Source organism: Pelophylax lessonae (genome assembly GCF_965119305.1).
Source record: "Pelophylax lessonae genome assembly, chromosome: 6".
NCBI classification, from domain to species: domain Eukaryota; kingdom Metazoa; phylum Chordata; class Amphibia; order Anura; family Ranidae; genus Pelophylax; species Pelophylax lessonae.
In genome coordinates this window covers 51,224,917-51,245,587 of record NC_138773.1, presented here as the reverse complement: position 1 = coordinate 51,245,587, position 20,671 = coordinate 51,224,917, and the positions used below count along the sequence as shown (strand labels likewise).

General features: G+C 42.0%; 2 protein-coding genes across 2 annotated transcripts in view; both read right to left on the bottom strand.

Moving 5' to 3' along the window:
* LOC309558583 (uncharacterized protein) overlaps positions 1–20,671 on the bottom strand; it is a 533,559-nt gene that overhangs the window by 501,099 nt on the left and 11,789 nt on the right. The gene's annotated exons all lie outside the window — the stretch shown is intronic.
* Positions 934–20,641, bottom strand: LOC309557340 (NXPE family member 2-like). The gene is made up of 5 exons (XM_082260016.1): positions 20,540–20,641; positions 11,353–12,068; positions 5,725–5,786; positions 3,591–3,809; positions 934–1,518 (listed from the first exon to the last, which is right to left on the bottom strand). The coding sequence occupies exons 1-5, from the start codon at positions 20,621–20,623 to the stop codon at positions 974–976; spliced, it is 1,626 nt and encodes a 541-aa protein (XP_082116142.1). The 5' UTR covers positions 20,624–20,641; the 3' UTR covers positions 934–973.

Below are 20,671 nucleotides of genomic sequence, written 5' to 3'. Positions count from 1 at the left end.
TATTTTGCGATTCGGCACTGCGTGACTTTAACCTACCTGTACCTAAACAAATTTGACGTCCTTTTTTTCCCCACAAATAGAGCTTTCTTTTGGTGGTGTTTGATCACCTGTGCGATTTTTTGATCATGCGCTATAATCAAAAAAAGAGCGCCAATTTTGCAAAAATAACAATATTTTTCACATTTTTTTATATGAAATCCCCCCCCCCCCCCCCCAAAAAATGTAAAAATCTAATTTTTTTTAAATTTTTGGCCAATTTGTTTTCTGCTACATATGTTTGGTAAAAAAAAAAAAATCACAATAAGCGTATTTTGATTGGTTTGCGCAAAAGTTATTGCGTTTACTAACTAAGGGAAAGATTTTTGTAATTTTTGTTGTTTTTTTTTTTAAATAGTAATGGCGGCGATCTGCAATTTTTTTTGCGGGACTGAGACATTGCGGCGGACAGATGGGACCCTTGACTGACATTTTTGACACTTTTGGGGATACCAGTGACATTACTGCAGTAATCAGTGCTATACATATGCACTGTTACTGTAAAAATGACACTGGGAGGGAAGGGGTTAACTTTATTGGAGAGGAAGGGGTTAAGTGTGTCCCTAGGGGCGTGTTTCTAACTGTCATTGGATGTGGCTGTGTGTGTAACAGCACAGATCAACAGTCCTACATAGCAGGACCGAGTGATCTGTGCTTTTACACAGGGAAGAATGACAGGTGGCTTTGTTTACATTAGCCGCCTGCCTTTCTCCCTCTCCGCCCGACGATCGCGAGTGACGATCGTGAGTGAACGAGCGGGGGCAAGAGTGCGCCTCCGGCGGCGCGCGCTCGCCCCCTATTGGCTCCCAGGCTAGTGACGTACCGGTACGTCACTTTGCCTGGGAGGGGCTGACCGCAGCCGTATATAGTCGGGCGGCGGTCGGAAAGTGGTTAATAATTCCCCAGAAAGTTTTTATCTTGTATTTTCTGCTCTATTCTATGAAGCTTCTGTAAAAGACATGCTGATGAGATTCTCCAGAACTTCCAAGGGAGGATGGATAACATTGCATGCATAGGCAATTGTCATGTCCAAGCCATCAGCAAACCCAACGTTCAACCCTTTAAAAATCTCCCGGAGTGCCAGATATTGGACATGGCCATGGAAGTCACTAAAGCGTTCCATGCCGATGTCCATGTCACGGGCGTTCTCCTCCTTTATGATCACTCTGGTGCGTGGACTCCGGATAAAGAGCCGCTCTATCGCTCTCCGAACGTTGATCGCTGACCTGATGAAAGTTCGAAAGGGGAAAGGCCTGAAATGTTGACCTAGAGTAAGAACGATGATCGTGTTTTCTCCTCCGCCAATCTGGTCTATCTGGCGTGCCATGTAGGCATCTTCCTTGATGGAGTAGAAGGTTTTGCTAACAAATGGAAAAGTGTGTTTCTTCCACTGAACATAAATAAACTTTTCCAGGTTAATGGCCAGAAGAGTCTTTTGCCAGGACTGCATCTCATCTTCCGTGTGATTGAAGTAATCCACAACTTAAAGAAGAAAAAACAATTTGTCATATTAACAATGGTAAAGACTCCAGGGGAGAAAGAAAGAAAGAAAGAAAGAAAGAAAGAAAGAAAGAAAGAAAGAAAGAAAGAAAGAAAGAAAGAAAGAAAGAAAGAAGGAAAGAAAGAAGGAAAGAAAGAAAGAAAGAAAGAAAGAAAGAAAGAAAGAAAGAAAGAAAGAAAGAAAGAAAGAAAGAAAGAAAGAAAGAAAGAAAGAAAGAAAGAAAGAAAGAAAGAAAGAAAGAAAGAAAGAGAATCCTCATTGGATCACCTACCATGAGCCAGCGAAATGCCAGCAGAATGCTTGGATGTATAGGGAGAGGTATAAGCAGTAGAAAGAGAGAAGTGCTTATGCCGCTGTACAGAACACTGGTGAGACCTCACTTGGAGTATTGTGCGCAGTACTGGAAGCCATATCTCCAGAAGGATATAGATACTCTGAAGAGAGTTCAGAGAAGAGCTACTAAACTAGTACATGGATTGCAGGAAAAAACTTACCAGGAAAGGTTAAAGGACCTTAACATGTATAGCTTTGAAGAAAGAAGAGACAGAGGGGATATGATAGAAACTTTTAAATACATAAAGGGAATCAACTCGGTAAAGGAGGAGAGCATATTTAAAAGAAGAAAAACTACCACAAGAGGACACCGTTTTAAACTAGAGGGGCAAAGGTTTAAAAGTAATATGAGGAAGTATTACTTTACTGAGAGAGTAGTGGATGCATGGAATAACCTTCCTGCAGAAGTGGTAGCTGCAAATACAGTGAAGGAGTTTAAGCATGCATGGGATAGGCATAAGGCTATCCTTCATATAAGATAGGGCCAGGGACTATTCATAGGATTCAGATATATTGGGCAGACTAGATGGGCCAAATGGTTCTTATCTGCCGACATATTCTATGTTTCTATGAGGGGGGCAGCTCTGAGATGAGGATGCAAAAAATTGCCCCCACTGAGACAGAGTGTAAAAAGGCACAGTAAGTTAGCAATGGGAAAAACATCAGTTGCAGGGAGACCACAGGCAATACTAGTGACCTTTACCCTCTGGTTGTATTCTGTCCCAGTGTCATGTAACTTTTCTGAGCTGTATTGGACTACTACATTGGTTGTTTTTGTTTTGCTGTTTGCTGACATCTAATGGTTTTTGCCGACTACAGCTTGTTTACTTATCTAATGTTGGTATCTTCCTCTGCTCTCCCCTTTTGGTTAGTGCTAGTTGATTCTACTTCTTCCATTTTCCCTCCATCAGTGTTTGTTATTCACGAAAACAGGGCTTAGGAAAGTCACTGTCTTCTTACACTTTAAAAGACTGGAAAAACATCCTCTGTACTGCTGTTATTTGAAGTAAAATTGAGTTGGATTCAGCTTTTTTGTGTTATTGAAGAGCTAATCTGCCTGTGGATAGTGCCAAGTCAGCAGGTGCCCATACAGTCTGAAAAGAAGGTATGTCAATGCATAAATTGACATTTGAAAAGAAACAGGTTGCCTTTTTTGGTCACAGCCTCCACAGTACAAGTCCTCTTTAAATATGTTGAAAACTGCAGAGGTTCTCAAAATTTGTCACCTAAGTGGTAGAAAGGAGGAAGGAAATTCTCAACAAAGAAAGGTCTAAATTAACAAGTCTTTAAGAAGTGATGTAGAAAGTAAAGACTAAAAAAATCTCAGGGTGAGATGGGGGGGAAGAAAAAAGGAAAGAAGGTCACAAGTAAGGAAGGATGACCTAAAGGAAAGAATGAAAGTAAGGAAGGATGACCTAAAGGAAAGAATGAAAGTAAGGAAGGATGACCTAAAGGAAAGAATGAAATTAAGGAAGGATGACCTAATGGAAGGAATGAAACAATATCTCTCTATATGTAAGTAATACTGTATGTTAATAAGGTTTTTAATATTTTCCTCCTAAGTGGAAAATCTCAAGGAAAGGAAAATCTTAAGGATTGGAGGGATGGGGGGATGGGGGAAGGAAGAATGAAGAATGGAAGGAAATCTAAAGAAGTTAGGCTGGAAGGCAGAGAAGGGAAAGAGAAAGACCCAAAGATATGAAGGGTTCTCTATACTTACTTTTAATATTCTCTGCAAAGTGTCTTATATATTGGCGAACTGTAGAATCCCCCAGGAGGAATAGCTTTTTGCCTTTGAGAAAGTATTTTAGCTTATCATTGTCAGTGAATTGTGTCATCTTACAGTGGATGGGCTTCCACACATTGTATGAGAAATATCCACTTGGGATGGGATAGTAGGATCCTGCTCTACACTTTTTAGTGGGTTCCTTCAGTTTTCCTAAACAGAATAATACCAAATATCAGGCAGTACATGAGAAATCTGACCCATTATTTTTTCTCATAGACCGAGTTCTATCCAGATTCCAAACATCAAGACACCCTGGTATCTACAATGAGTCACAAGTCACATATTTTAGCATAACATTTTAGAAACATTTTACATGAAGATAAAGCATCTGTCCTACAAACTGTGTAAATTTCAAAGAACAAACATGTAGGAGAGTTTAGTCAGAAACTGTTATTACATATTTGATCTTATTATGCACCATAGGACTAAACTTATTTTGAGCTCCCTCCAAACTAATGAATTACCGTGTTTCCAGTGAAGGGTAGTGTGGTAATGGTACAGCATACTAATTGCACTTTTCCACTGCAAGTACCGGCTCGGCTCTACTCGGCCCTGCTTGGCCCTACTTGGCCCGGTTTGCTTTTCCACTGCTGGTACTGCATGATACGGTGTTAGAACGGTTCGGTACGGTACGGTATGGTTTGCTTTTCCACTAAAGTAGTACTAAATTTAAGTGGGTGGGATAACAACGGGGTGGGTGGGATTCTCTGACCAATCAGTGGCTAGTAGAGACTGCATGCAAAGGATTGTGGGATATGGTACCGGGTATGGTACCTCTTGGAACCACAATCGAGGTGGTACAGTTTTTGAGAGCCGTACCGTTCGGTTCCATGCAGTGGAAAACGCCGCTGTACCGTACCGTACCGAACCGTTCCTACACCATACCATGCGGTACCAGCAGTGGAAAAGCACAAAAGCGAGCCGAACCGTTTGGTTCCATGCAGTGGAAAAGCACCAAAATATATTTTAGACAACCTTGTGGTGACAGTTTAGAGAAGGTTCTTTTTTGTTCCAGCTTAACTGTACTCTTGTACACTAAGTCAGCTTCATAAAGACATAATTTGACCAGTTTGTTTTGAAGGAACTCTAGGGTCCTGCACAGAGTCCTGACCTCAACACTACTGAGCACTTTTGGGATGCACTGGAACTTGGATTGTGAGCCAGGGCTTCTCATCCAGCATCATTATCTGACCTCACAAATATTTGTTTAGCTGAAAGGGCACACGCTACAAAACTTGTAGAAATCCTTTTCTGACAGGGGAGCCAGCACTGTGTTACAGGCTTTGGTTAAAGCCTAATGGAAATGAATAATGGTTTTGGAATAAAGAGTCCAACAAGCTCATATCATGTAGGTGTGGTGGTCAGGTGTCTCCATACTTGTGGCTACATAGTGTAAATGTTAAGTTTACATGTACACAGGAGTTAAAATATACAATTAGTACATTTGTAAGATTCACTTTTACGGGGCATAAAGGCAATCGGATGCAAGTGACTAATCTGTCCCAATGCAGACTACAAGGAGCTAATTTAATAGGGTGTGCATTGAAACCCATTTTGTTTCTTCTTACACACAGTTAGGAATTCAATACATCTTCCATCTAACTTATCCTCTATTACTGCATATTTAGGGTCCATTCACAGTAGCGTGACTTGTCAGGTGACTTGGTCGCCTGACAAGTCGCGGTCGGTCGCTCGCCATTGAGTAGTACAGGACCCGTTCTAATAGGAGCGACACAAGTCGCTCCGACTTAGAAAAAGGGTCCTGTACTACTTTGGAGCGACCTGGAGGTGACTTGCATTGACTTCAATAATATGAAGTCCGTGCAAGTCGCGCCGAGGTCGCGGTGCACAGCTGTGCACCGTGCTTTCACAGGTCGCCCCACCAAGTCGTGTCGCCCCAGTCTGAATGGGGTCTCAGAGAAGATATTGACTGTGCTGTGTGATACTTACTATCTAGTAGTGAGCAAAAAATAATACCAAGGCCACCACTAAATTGATGCCTGATAAATCTTACCTTATGAGCTAAAAAAATAAATTCAGTAAATAGAAGTAAATAGAAACTTACTGCCACAGCTGGCAACTTTGACGGGTTTTAAAAGCTTTGAAACTTCCAACCCAATATTTGACCTAAAAAATAAAAAAAGTTTTACATAACATTTAGTTTAAACATAATTACATAGTTACATAGTTAGTCAGGTTGAAAAAAGACACAAGTCAATCTAGTTCAACCATAAAAAAAAAAAAAAAAAAACAACCATAGAATCCAATATACACAATCCTATACCCACAGTTAACCCAGAGGAAGGCAAAAAAAAAAAAAACAGCAAAGCATGATCCAGTTTGCTCCAGCAGAAGAAAAAAAAAGTCTTTCTGTAATTTCCTCTAAAGAGGGCCCCTGGTCCACTGTGATGACCTTAAAGTGAAAAACTCAACACCAAGTTCACTATATGGACCCCTTATGTAGTTGTACATGTCCATCATATCCCCCTTATTCTCCTCTTCTCAAGAGAAAATAAATTCTGTCCCTTTAATCTCTCCTCATAGCTGAGCTCCTCCATGCTTCTTATCAGTTTGGTTGCCCTTCTCTGCACTTTCTGCAGTTCCCTGATATCCATTTGAGAACTGGTGCCCAAAACTGAACTGCATATTCCAGATGAGGTCTTACTGATTATTTGTACAGGGGCAAAATGATATCTCTCTCTCTAGAGTCCATGCCTCTCTTTTTACAGGAAAGGACTTTGCTTGTTTTGGAAACCACAGCTTGGCACTGCATGCTATTATTAAGTTTATGATCTACCAAAACCCCCAGATCCTTCTCCATCATTGATTCCCCCATTTGTACTCCCCCTAGTATGTATGATGCATGCATATTCTTAGCCCCCAAGTGCATAACTTTACATTTATCAACATTAAACCTCATTTGCCACATAGTCGCTCAATTAAACAGTGCATTGAGGTTGGCTTGTACGTTGGAGACATCCTGTAAGGACATTATTCCACTGCATAGCTTGGTGTCATCTGCAAAGACTGAAATGGTACTTTTAATCTCAGACCCTATATCATTTATAAATATATTAAAAAGTAAGAATAGGAAAACCCAACCACCCATGGATTAGGGGAGGAAGAGAAAATTGGGTTGGGGATTTTAAGGTGCAAAATGTATGTATTGGTATCACGGAGTAGCAATCCCAACAAGTTTCACCAAAATGGTTTCCTCAGGGGACAATTTCTGAGCTACTTCTACAATAAGAGACACACATATAAGTAACAATATCAATTATAGAAACATAGAATGTGTCGGCAGATAAGAACCATTTGGCCCATCTAGTCTGCCCAATATATCTGAATCCTATGAATAGTCCCTGGCCCTATCTTATATGAAGGATAGCCTTATGCCTATCCCATGCATGCTTAAACTCCTTCACTGTATTTGCAGCTACCACTTCTGCAGGAAGGTTATTCCATGCATCCACTACTCTCTCAGTAAAGTAATACTTCTTCATATTACTTTTAAACCTTTGCCCCTCTAATTTAAAACTGTGTCCTCTTGTGGTTGTTTTTCTTCTTTTAAATATGCTCTCCTCCTTTACCGAGTTGATTCCCTTTATGTATTTAAAAGTTTCTATCATATCCCCTCTGTCTCTTCTTTCTTCCAAGCTATACATGTTAAGGTCCTTTAACCTTTCCTGGTAAGTTTTTTCCTGCAATCCATGTACTAGTTTAGTAGCTCTTCTCTGAACTCTCTCTAGAGTATCTATATCCTTCTGGAGATATGGCCTCCAGTACTGCGCACAATACTCCAAGTGAGGTCTCACCAGTGTTCTGTACAGCGGCATAAGCACTTCTCTCTTTCTACTGCTTATACCTCTCCCTATACATCCAAGCATTCTGCTGGCATTTCGTGCTGCTCTATTACATTGTCTTCCCACCTTTAAGTCTTCTGAAATAATTACTCCTAAATGTGCAATTGACATTCTACCACATATGTCTTTCATTGTAATATACATATATGCAATCTTTAGATATACAAAAATAGTCCAAAAAGGGAAAATTCAAAACAATGAAAAGAAATAAAAAACAAACAGAAAGAAGAGAGGGCAAAATATATATATAAATATATGTCAGCTAGGATGCTTACCAATGATGAGACAGGTAGGAAATCTGTTTCAATATAGTATACTATAGTACGTCAATTGATATTGTTACTTATATGTGTGTCTCTTATTGTAGAAGTAGCTATACCAATACATATATTTTGCTTATGAATTGAGTGTATATGCAGCTCATAAATTGATTTTACTATTGTATGTTTATTGTATGTCTTCCACATTTTTGTTTTTCTTATTTTAAATATAACAATACATTTTGTATATTTTAAAACCTTTATTTGTTTATTGGCACCTTAAAAATCCCCAACCCAATTTTCTCTTCCTCCCCTAATCCATGGGTGGTTGAGTTTTCCTATTTTTGCAATTGGGATGTGGTGCCATTGGGCTCTTTTTTCAGACGAAATTTCCTATCTTCATTAAAAAGTAAGGGTCCCAACACCGAACCCTGGGTTACACCACTGATAACCTTAGACCATTCAGAGTAAGAATCGTTAACCACGACTCTCTAAATTCTATCTTTTGGCCAATTTTCTATCCATTTACAAACTGATTTTCCAAGCCTGTAGATTTTACCTTACACATTAGTCGTGTGTGGGGAACTTTTTAAAATGCTTTTGCAAAATCCAAGTATACTACGTCCACAGCCACCCCTCTGTCCAAAGTTTTACTTACCTCCTCATAAAAAGAAATCAGGTTTGTTTGACAACTTTTGTCTTTCATGAATCCATGCTGTCTATTGCTTAAAATATTTTTTTCCAGCAAGAACTTACCTAAATTGTCTTTCAATAAACTTTCCAGTGTCTTCCTGACTATAAAAGTAAAACTATCAGGTCTATAATTACTTGGTAAAGACTTTGATCCCTTTTTAAATGTAAGCACCACTTTGGCACTACACCAATCCAGTGGTATTATTCCAGTCATTAACAAGTCCCTAAAAATTAGAAACAATGGCTTTGAAATGACAGAGCTCAATTCTTTTAGGATCCATGTCACTTTTGAGCCATTGTGGAACATTTGGGGCTGTGTCAATATAATACCCATTATGGGCATAAGCTCCCCCATGCTCCTTTGTATACACAGGGCTGATGAAAGTATTTAATAAATGTGCCTTCTCTTTGTCTCCAGTTACCCACTCCAGAATATTTTGTAAAGGACCTACTATGGTCTATGGGGGGGGGGGGTGGGGTTTTGCACCCCACGTGCACCAGGCAGAGGTGCCGATTGGCGGCCTTCTGGGGGTCATTGGGGCGCAGAGCAATGCGCCCGACACTCCCCACTTTAGTGCTGTCCTGGCTGTGATTGGTCCAGACTCCAGCCTGGACCAATCATACAGGAGGACATCCCAGGTGACGTGACGCGTAGGGGCGGTGCGTGCGTCAGTCACTCATCGTCCCGGCGTCACGTCATCACCTTCCCGCCCGCCGTCAGACCAGAGAGGAGGGCCGGCACGTGATCGAGGAAGAAGACAGAAGAGGTCGTTTCGTCTGAGTCAGTAGTCCCGACTCCCGTCAGCAGCAGCACTCCAGGCACTGTGACGGCACCAGTGCGAGGTAAGTGTAGTGATGCCTCAGGGGGGCCCACACACTGCTTTGAAGGGGGCAAGCACGCACACTGGTCTCTGCATTGAAAGGGGCATGTATGCTGGTCACTACATTGAAAGGGGGCATGTACGCTGTTCACTACATTGGAAGGGGCATGTACGCTGGTCACTACAATTAAAGGGGCATGTATGCTGGTCACTACATTGAAAGGGGCATGTATGCTGGTCACTGCATTGAAAGGGGGCATGTATGCTGGTCACTGCATTGAAGGGGGCATGTATGCTGGTCACTGCATTGAAAGGGGGCATGTACGCTGGTCACTACATTGAAAGGGGCATGCATGCTGGTCACTACATTGAAAGGGGCATGTATGCTGGTCACTACATTGAAAGGGGCATGTATGCTGGTCACTGCATTGAAAGGGGGCATGTACGCTGGTCACTACATTGAAAGGGACATGCATGCTGGTCACTACATTGAAAGGGGCATGTATGCAGGTCACTGCATTGAAAGGGGGCATGTATGCTGGTCACTGCATTGAAAGGGGGCATGTATGCTGGTCACTGCATTGAAAGGGGGCATGTATGCTGGTCACTGCATTGAAAGGGGGCATGTACGCTGGTCACTACATTGAAAGGGGCATGTATGCTGGTCACTACATTGAAAGGGGCATGTATGCTGGTCACTACATTGAAAGGGGGCATGTATGCTGGTCACTGCATTGAAAGGGGGCATGTATTCTGGTCACTGCATTGAAGGGGGCATGTACGCTGGTCACTGCATTGAAAGGGGCATGTACGCTGGTGACTGCATTGAAAGGGGCATGTACGCTGGTCAATGTTTTGAAGGGAGCACGCTGGTCACTGTTTTGAAGGGGGCACACTGGTCACTGTGCATTGAAAGGGGGGGTCACTGTGCATTGAAAGGGGGCATGCTGGTCTCTCTGCATTAAAAGGGGGCACGCTGGTCTCTCTGCATTGAAAGGGGGCACGCTGGTCTCTCTGCATTGAAAGGGGGCACACTATACCTTAATTACTGAAGGCCCCTTTCACACTTTTGCGACCTCAAAGTCACGCAATTTTTTACAGCGTTTTTTTGCCGTAAAGCAATGCCTATTACATTTTTGGGGTAGTATGTACAGAAGAGGAGTGTGGAGGTATGATATGGGGTAGTATGTACAGGAAAGGGATGTGAATGGTGTGAGATGGGGTAGTATGTTCAGGAGAGGAATGTGGAGGGTATGACATAAGGTGGTATGTACAAGGAAGGAACTCAAAGAGTATGACATAAACTAGTTGATAAAGGAATGGAGTTTGGAGAGTATAATTGATGGCAATATGTGCAGGAGAAGTTTGAGGATACGATAGCAAGCAGAATGTGTGGAAGAGGACTGAGGACAGTATATACAATTTGCAGAATATTTAGACGTGGGGGAACTACAGAAGTTGGGGCAGGCTATATTTTTACTTTATGTTAATAATTTTTGTTTGTGTAGATACAGGTTCTCTTGATGAGACCCATGAAGTGCTCTGCAGACTGCCCCTAGTAGGCCCACCTCAGTCATAAGATGCCTTTTGGCTTGCTCCCTATTCCATTAGAGCTCCAGCATGGTGGGCATCTCCACAGAGCATGTGGCTACCCTGGGCAGCTTGAGGTTGATGCTGTGATCTCAGGGCAACGTCTGGACAGGGGGTAAAGATGCAATATTGTTCCAGCAAACCTGAACAGGCGGCATGTGTGACTTTTCTAAATTTTTATTTTGGTTCTATTATAAACTCTGTGTAAAGCAAGTGTTAGAGTCTCTTCTGGGTTTCTACTGCTGTCTGGGTACCATTTGGAAAGACATCCCTGCACTTCCTGTGAGGTCACCAGGACAGCTTGTGAGTGGGAATCTCTCCAACAGGGATACAGACAGTAATACAAACTTGACCGGGGTTTTAACTGTTTGTACAGACACAGTTTTGGCTTGGCTGCAACCTCTAGGCAAGTTCTGTGCTTTGGTACGCCGTTTCCTACAGTAGGCTCTCTATTTGTTTGTATTACCTGTTAAGAAGAAGCTGCTCCACCTCTGTAAGATAAGAATGATCCCGGTTGACGGAATTCATATGGGTCAGAGCTTCACAAGGGTAATTTTCAGGCTTTATACAATAAAAAGCCTCTTTATCCCTTTTATCGATGTAGGCGCAGACTTCCTCCTGGGTGTCAAAATGGAACCCACATTCTCTGTTGGTATAGCTCGTAGCGCTTGTGAAATTTCCAGTGTACTTAATATTGGCAAAACCTTTATTCCTGCCACGCCATAAGGCAGAGACAGCCTCACTTGGGTGCATTAGGACTATTGATATGTACACAGTGCCCTCCCAAAATAAAGTAAATTTTACTAAATATGTCCCATTATTATAATCTTGTATACTGCCACTAGCACTGCTGTTCGTGGCAGGGGAGTATATCCTGGCTCTTAAATAATCACCGCCATATGTTTTTGGGTCTCCATAATAATCGTATGCATCAACCCTCACAAGCAGTAGGTCTCCCACACAATAATCATCTTTTGGGTTAACAACAGTCAATTTGGTCTCCTCCGCGCTGGTTGCCTTTTCCATGTCATCGATGGTCACCTTGGGAATGAGTCGGTCAGTCTTAGTGAAAAGATCTTCAATTTCGTCATCGGTTTTCATTTGCTTAGCAATGGACTGTGTAACGCTACATTCTTTTTGTGGTTGGCAGTTACATAACTGTAGCATGTTCATTTCAGGGATCTGAAACATAAGTAAAATATATTCAAGTGTAGATTTTTGTTAAACAACAAAGCATGCTTCCTCAATAGCTTGCTCCTTGAAGGGTTAGTCCTTCAAAAACTAAAATGACTCAGTCATGGACTAGTGGTCTCACTTTTTCTGTTATACTCCCTTATAAGGCCAACTCCTGGTAATTAAAAAAAAAATCCCTGGCTGTGGAGCTGTGTCTGCACTGCGAGGGTTAATTTACCATTTTGGTCCAGGACACCAAAAAAATAACATTTACCTGATCCTCCAATACTTCTTGCAGCTAGACTGGTCCTCGCAGTTTCTTCTCCCCCTGGACCACTGGTTGAGGGTCCTGAAGTCATCAAGGCCAAAGCAGGTTCCATAGATCTGCATTAGGTGTGATGACCCAAGGGACAGTCCTCAGCGGGGGAGCGGAAGATCAGGTAAGTAAAACTGTTTCTCCTTTCCCTTTTACAAAATGAGCTATTAATCTTTGCAGGGCAGGAGTTGGGCTTTAAATGTAAAATATAAAATCCACAGAGGCTCCATTATACAGTAGTTGTTACAGCAGGTGGGCAGGACTGAGAGCTGAAGAAATGTTGACACTGCGACACACAAGGGGTTGTCATCTAAAGCCCCGTACACACGCATCGAAAATTGGCAGGGAATTTTCGTCCAACGTCCGATCGGCCGATTTTCGGCTTGTTAGTATGTGTATGGTGTGAAAAATCGGCGCTAATTCAAATCATAAATAAATGTGATACACTCTGTGACAATAACGATGTCCACCACTGTGGATAGTGCTCTATGTGATTAAACCTGATGCAAAAATTTCAAAGTAAAATCAATCCTCAATATAAAACTGTAAAAGCGAGCCTATACACAAAAGATCTTTAGTGGAGGACTCTGAAAAGACTGTGCATAAATAAAGTCCTCAAAAAAATAGTGTGTCAATCCCAAGGAAATATATATATATATATATATATATATATATATAATGCAATCACAAACTCAATGCAATCGATGAAAAAGGGTGATGATCAATATAATCGTTGATGACTGATATGTGATGAAAAAATTCCTAAAAATATTTCATAAAACAATTCATAAAAAAAGTTGTGTATAAAAATATAAGTGTCTGAGAATATCCCACAGTGTCCAATATACAACCAAAGATGAATGAAATAAATCTTCAAAGGATCAACCAATCGTAAAATATAACATCAATAATCTGGATAATCACATAGAGCACTATCCACGGTGGTGGACATCGTTATTGTCACAGAGTGTATCACATTTATTTATGATTTGAATTAGCGCCGATTTTTCACACCATACACGTATCAATCCATGGTGGGGACACCAATTTAGATTGGCAGCTTTTTCTATATTTTTTATTTTTCACATTTTTTTTTTTATTTATTTTTTTTATTTATTTATTTATTTTTTTATTTTTTTTATTTTATTTATTTGTTATTTTGGAATTGATTTACTCCTATCAAACCCCTCTGGGTAGCGCATTGATCCTCTTATTTAATTTACTCGGCTTGTTAGTATGATGCTTCCCGACAACCGACTCCGACTTTTCGGCCGAAAAAAATCTGGTGTGCAGACTATAAAATTTTTGTTGGCCGTCAAAACACGGCCGATTTTCGTGCAGACAGTACAGATTTCGACAGGGAAAAATCTGATGAGCAAGTCTGGGCATGCTCAGTGAAGAAAGAACACAAAGAAAGTAAACCAACACATGACATCACTTCTGAAGTAGATTTTTGTAGGGCGAGAAAATTCGTGTGCAGTCTAGGCACATTCCAACCAACAAAAAAACACTCTGGACAAAAGTCGGACGATCGGTCGGCCTATAATCGTTGCGTGTGTACGGGGCTTAAGTTTCCACCCAGTATTCACACAACTTTCACCCAAGATCAATACATTTTTCTAATTCAATCTTGGATGACAATTGTGTAAATCTTGGGTGAAAAATGCAAAAATTTACCCCAAAGGCATATTAATAAAGCAGTAAATCTTCCTGCCACCAAGCTTTCACTAGTAGTGAATCAATCATTGTCACATGTACCTGAAGGGTTCAACTACAGTGAATGTTTGGCAAATTGCAGGTTCACTGCTTTATAAATATGCCCCCAAGTGATGGAAAACACCAAGTTTTAAAGTGATGACTGGAACAGGAAGTAAAAAAGACATATCTAAAATTCCATGTTACGCTGCTGTCACCAAAGCATGAAGTGAACTGAAAGATATCTCTTCTTTTCCTTTTCTTGTAATTACTGTAAAATGTGGTCACTAGGACAAATAGAGAGGGTAAACCTGACAGGAAAGGGATGGGCCGAACACCCCCTTATTCAGTTTGCAGCAGAACTTCCGAACAGGGCAAATGTTCTAACCCGAACGGGGAACTCCATTGAAGTCTATGGGAGTCAAACAGGAAAAATAAAAAGTGCCCATTTTGAGGGCTTATATGCAAGTAATTTGCCATAAAAGTGGTATGTGGATATAGGTACTGCCCTGGCTCGTCAACCCATTGACAGCTGATGCTAATGACTCATCAGTTATTAAGGATGCCGCGGCCCTGCTCCTTAACCACTTAAGCCCCGGAAGATTTTACCCCCTTCCTGACCAGGGGGTTTTTTGCGATTTTTTACTTCGTGACTTTAACGGACAATTGCGCGGTCGTGCGACGCTGTACCTAAACGAATTTCACGTCCTTTTTTCCCACAAACAGAGCTTTCTTTTGGTGGTATTTGATCACCTGTGCGATTCTTTGATCATGCGCTATAAACAAAAAAAGAGCGTAAATTTTGCAAAAATAACAATATTTTTCACATTTTTTTATATGAAATTCCCCCAAAAAAATGTAAAAATCTAAATTTTTTAACATTTTCGGCCAATTTGTTTTATGCTACATATGTTTGGTAAAGAAAATCGCAAAAAGCGTATTTTGATTGGTTTGCGCAAAAGTTATCGCGTTTACTAACAAAGGGAAAGATTTTTGTCATTTTTGGTGTTTTTTTTTTTAACGAGTAATGGCGGCGATCTGCGATTTTTTTTGCAGGACTGCGACATTGCGGCGTACAGATCGGACCCTTGACTGACATTTTTGACACTTTTGGGGTTACCAGTGACATTACTGCAGTAATCAGTGCTATACATATGCACTGTTACTGTAAAAATGACACTGGCAGGGAAGGGGTTAACTGTATTGGAGAGGGAGGGGTTAAGTGTGTCCTAGGGGCGTGTTTCTAACTGTGATTGGACATGGCTACTATTGTAAAAACAGAAATCAACGGTTCTACATAGTAGAACCGTCTGATCTCCATTTTTACACAGGGGAGAATGACAGGCGGCTTGTTTACATAAGCCGCCCACCTTTCTCCCGCTCTACCGACGATCGTAGTGTAACCGGCGGACATCGGGTCCGCCGGTCACACGCGCTGACTCCTCCGTGAACGAGCCGGGGCGGGCGCACGCCTCAGCTGGCGCGCGCTCGCCCGCTATTGGTTTACAAGCCGGTCACAGGCTAGTGACGTATATATATGTCACTTTGCCTGGCCGGGGCTGACCGCCTCAGTATATCTACTTGCGGCGGTCTGCAAGTAGTTAAAAACCAGCTTATACTGCTTTGCTTGTATAGCTTATACTGCTATACAAACTTTGCCCAATCAGGGCGCAGCATCACAGGGTGTTCGTCGAGGCAAACACCCTGCAAATCCGGGTGTTTGGTGAACGGCCGAACAGGCAAATGTTCGGCCTGAACCGTTCACCCATCCCTACTGACCAGTGGGACCCAGACAACAAATAGACCCTGGCAGATGTTCTAAACCTTCAATATTCTAGCCCATGAAAAGATAAAAACACTGCAATATTCACCAATATACATTTTTTTTGCTAGGTGTCCTTAGTAGGCTGGTCAACATCATTCAACCCACTTTCTCTGAGCCCAGGTCATCTAGGACTGGCTCCTGCTTGTGCCTGGACAGTGAAAGGAGAAGCGTCACAGGGATGAGCTCATCTCTCTGTCACCCTGCTCTCTCCTCCTATGAGCATGCTTCTTGTCAGCACATGACCTTATTTGCTTCTTGTGCTGCTTCTTTCTCACGCACTCCAGCTCTGTTGTACAGGGTCTGTTGGAGGCTGATACCAGGTCACACTTACGTACTTACTGTATAGTGTTTATATTTTAAAAATAGACTTAATGATGTATTATTGAATAAAGGTCTGCATTAATTTGTGTCTCTTAAGTTCAGCTTTAAGTCTAGAGTGGTAAGCACAGAATTTAGGCTCAGGGCCATGGGTCAAATCTTGCATTTGGGCCCAGGTACCAAGCCACATCAGTCTGTGTCTGCCTTTGCTCTGTTTCCAGCCTACAAATGCTGCATAGATGGATGGATGCATGAATTTGCCCCTTTTTTAAATTTAATTCAGTTTTTCATTTAATTATAGATTTATTAGGCATTATAAGTGGGTTTTTTTCCTCTAGTGCCCCCCACACCCAAGGAAAAATACAACTTGTCTCATTAACTGTTTGGGCATTTTCACAAAATGTTATAAGAATCATGGACTTGTCCTTGCCATAGCATTGGGCAGTGAAGCAAACCAGAGCAGGGCTGCTGATAGGGGGGGGACCACCAGTCCTCTTGTAGGGGGCCTTGGCACAGACGGGGGGCCCCAACAGCATTGGGAATGGGTGCGGCCAGGCAGGGGGGCAATTACAGAAGGAAGCCCTGTGCGGCTCTCTGCAGCAGCTGAAAGCCAGTTTTCTTCCTCTCATGCCAACTTTCAGCTGCTGCGGGGAGAGACACAGACACAGGGCATCGTTCCTGTAATTGCTTCTCCAACACCGACCCCCCTCCCTGTTCTGCCTGCTTCTGATGCTCCCTCTCCCCTTGTGCCCCCCTTTCACTGTGCTCCCCCCCCCCTCCCAGAGTTCTTCAGGCCTCCCTGTCCTGTTAAAAAAAGTAAATCCTAAAAAAAAAAAAATAGTAATTAAACATTGTAATAAATAATTAAAAAAACTGTAAAACAAAATAATTGTAACCATTTAAAAATTATACTTTTTTTAAATGTAAAAACAATTTAAAAAGGGCTAATTCACACAGGTTCTCTGTTATGTTTGTGTCCACTAAAAATGACTTTAGTTTATTTTAGTGAAAATATTGAATATATTCGGGGGGTGGGGGGGCTTTAAGGTAGGTTCTACGGGGACCTGTGATTTCCAACAGCAGCCCTGTACCAGAGACACAGTGATGATCAAAAAAAAAAAAAAATTGGCGTGTCTTCACCACTCCTGCCCACACTTTGGCCCAGATCTTTGCTCAGGCCACTTTTATATCCTTGTTAATGGTGTCATTGCACCTTATCTCCAGAGACAACTCCCATTTTTATATATCCGGATAAATATGTTTCACCTTCTAAACAGGCTTGTATTTCTGATTAGTGAGATTTACCCTTTTTGTCCTGGTGACCATAGTCACTGAGAATGAAAGTGAGGAGAAATCCAACATTTCATCATTTTCCCCAGGACAATGGGTAAGGAGAAATCTTACAAAGTTCCAGGGACAACTGTCTAAGACAAGGGTGTCCAAACTTTTTTCAAAGAGGGCCAGATTTGATGAAGTGAACTTGCGTGAGGGCCGACCATTTTGCCTGACGTTCTTTGGACCATTAAAATGAAATGCAAATCAACTATTTTATGCAAAGTTTATTGCAAACAGCATACTTTTCATTTTGTCACATAGATTACAAATCTAAACATGTGTTAAATCACTCTGCCTTTCATATCTGAAGGCCAGATGAAAAAATCAAAAAAATCCAGGAAGCTAAAATATATGTCAGGAACATTGTAAAGTACATTACATATTATTGATAATAAAGGTTGTCTGTCAAATTTAAGTTAAAAAAAATATGAACAGGAACATAACACCAAGTATACATGTTGTGTCCAAGTATATTTATAACTGATTTAGACCAACTGACATTAACTGAGATTTTACAATTTATTCATCTCAATTTGGAGAATGCCTTCTCCCTAATCAGTCACACAAGGGTTAACCCCATATAAGCGCTATATGAACCCACCGATGATGATTAACCACTTTACCGCTGCTCACGTTGATACTACTGCGGCAAAGTGGCTCTTGTAGGTCTGACGACGTAGACCTACGTCGGCAGACTCTCCCCCTCCTAGGCGGCGCGCGTGCGCCGCCGGAGGCGCGCTCCCGCTGTATTCACTCACAGCGGGAGTCGGGCCAGGGGAGGAGCAGTGGCGATCGCCGCTGCTCTTCCCCGATCGTCGGGGAATCGAGTGCGGAGATCCGCCCGCTTGTGTAAACACAAGAGGGCGGATCTCCGAAGTGACAGGCAGGGTCAGATTGCAGGGTTCAGCATAGCTGAACCCTGGATCTGTCCCTGTGTCACACAGTCACCTCCCCCCACACACGTCAGTAAGCACCAGGCATAAATTAACCCCTCCCTCTCCAATAAAATTAACTCCTTCACTGCCAGTGTCATTTTTACAGTAACAGTGCCTATGTATAGCACTGATTACTGTAGTAATGTCACTGGTAGCCCCAAAAGTGTCAAAAATGTCAGTCAAGGGTCCGATCTGTCCGCCGCAATGTCGCAGTCCCACAAAAAAAATTTGCAGATCGCCGCCATTACGCGTTAAAAAAAAAAAACAACAAAAATGACAAAAATCTTTCCCTTTGTTAGTAAGCGCAATAACTTTTGCGCAAACCAATCAAAAAAATTAGCCTAAAATGTTAAAAAAAATTGATTTTTACATTTTTTTTTGGGGAATTTCATATAAAAAAATGTGAAAAATATTGTTATTTTTGCAAAATTGACGCTCTTTTTTTGTTTATAGCGCATGATCAAAAAATCGCACAGGTGATCAAATACCACCAAAAGAAAGCTCTGTTTGTGGGAAAAAAAGGACGCCAAATTTGTTTAGGTACAGCATCGCACGACCGTGCAATTGTCCGTTAAAGTCACGCAGTGCCGAATCGCAAAATAGGCCCTGGTCAGGAAGGGGGTAAAATCTTCCGGGGCTTAAGTGGTTAACTGAGATTTTACAATGTATTCATCTCAATTTGGAGCATGCGTGCTCCCTAATCAGTCACACAAGGGTTTACCCCATATAAGCGCTATATGAACCCACCGATGATGATTAATGATGGCAGCAATAATAGTCATGAATGATGCTAATAGTCATGAATGATGCCAATGTAGTAAATAGAACATTGAAAAGTTTTATTCAAAATCAGTTCCATGTATGTATAAAACAGCAGTACACCTTGTACAATGACCCCCGCTGGATCTGCAATGGTGAAGCCAAAATAAGGGGTTAAAAACTCACAGCTTGGTGACCATCCAGTGTGTGTGAAGGCATAAAACCAGCCAGGAACAATGCAGCAGGTTGGACAGTTGTGCCTTGCTCAGGCTGTGAGGAGATGATAACAGAATGCCTCAATCTTGGACAGGGAAGGGTGGAAAAGAGGTCACACAATGCCCAGTATAGGAGGCAAGGAGAATCGCCATCTGTGGCCGCTCCGATCACCTATGATGAGTGCCGACCGGGAAGGGGACCCGGACGTGACGTCAGACTCTGGGGGAAGGAGGACCAAAACAAGGCTTGAACCGCTATAGAGCCGCTGGTGGTGAGCAGCATGTGTGGTGACCCAATGCAGGGGAGCCTGAGGAGTGCCTGCTTCTCGTATGGTTGTCCTGACAACTGCTGTCCTGTTCTTTTTACTACATTGGCATCATTCTCATGACTATTATTGCTGCCATCAGTAATCATGTGGGTTCATATAGCGCTTATATGTGGTTAACCCTTGTGTGACTGATACTTTTGAACATCCCTCCTGGTGTGTTTTGTTCCCACACAGCTGCTACTTGACCCCCAGGTGTTATGCCAATTATCATGGAGAGGGCACTGGTCCTGTCATACTAGCGCCGGATTTATTTGTGTTTTTTAGTGCTCCCTATTCAAGCTAAGTCCGAGGCCATAATGAGCAAGGGATATAAAGCTGGGGGGGGGGGGGGTTTGTGTTAACAATAGTGTATTCACAAGTAACAGGAAAAAACAGAATTGGGTGCAGCAGGCCGGGATGGACCATCATTTTGAGTACAAGTCATTCAAAACAGTAGCATATATAAGAGGATGTGTAAAATTATTTGTAAAAGAACTAACATTGCATAGCTGCAGTCCCGCGGTGTTGAAAGATCCCAGGGGTCCTGAATAGTCCTCGGGAATTCACAGGGGCCACAACAATAGATTATTCCAAATTACCCGGGGGGCCAAATTAACAATTAGCAATTGGCCCCCGGGCCAGACTTTGGACATGCCTGGTCTAAGAGAACAAGTCACCTTATTTTGGTAGGCTTCCTCCAGATTTCTGCTGCACCTCTTGGACAGAAAATAAAAAGGAAATAGTACACAGACAGCAAAAGAACATGTATATTACCTGCATTTTTTTCTTGTTGAATGCAAAGAAGAATATGGCGGTTACTGCTGCCACTATTACGACCGATCGTAGAGACAGCTTCATCTTGCACAGAGCAGGAGTCTCCTGGAGGTTGAAAAGAAGGTGAAGGCA

Coding starts and splice junctions, on each gene's coding strand:
- LOC309557340 (XM_082260016.1), bottom strand. CDS start 20,623: ATGAAGCTGTCTCTACGATCGGTCGTAATAGTGGCAGCAGTAACCGCC. Junction 3,810..5,724: donor CAAAGTTGCCAGCTGTGGCA/GTAAGTTTCTAT, acceptor TATTCTGTTTAG/GAAAACTGAAGGAACCCACT. Junction 1,519..3,590: donor CTTTGCAGAGAATATTAAAA/GTAAGTATAGAG, acceptor TTCTTCTTTAAG/TTGTGGATTACTTCAATCAC.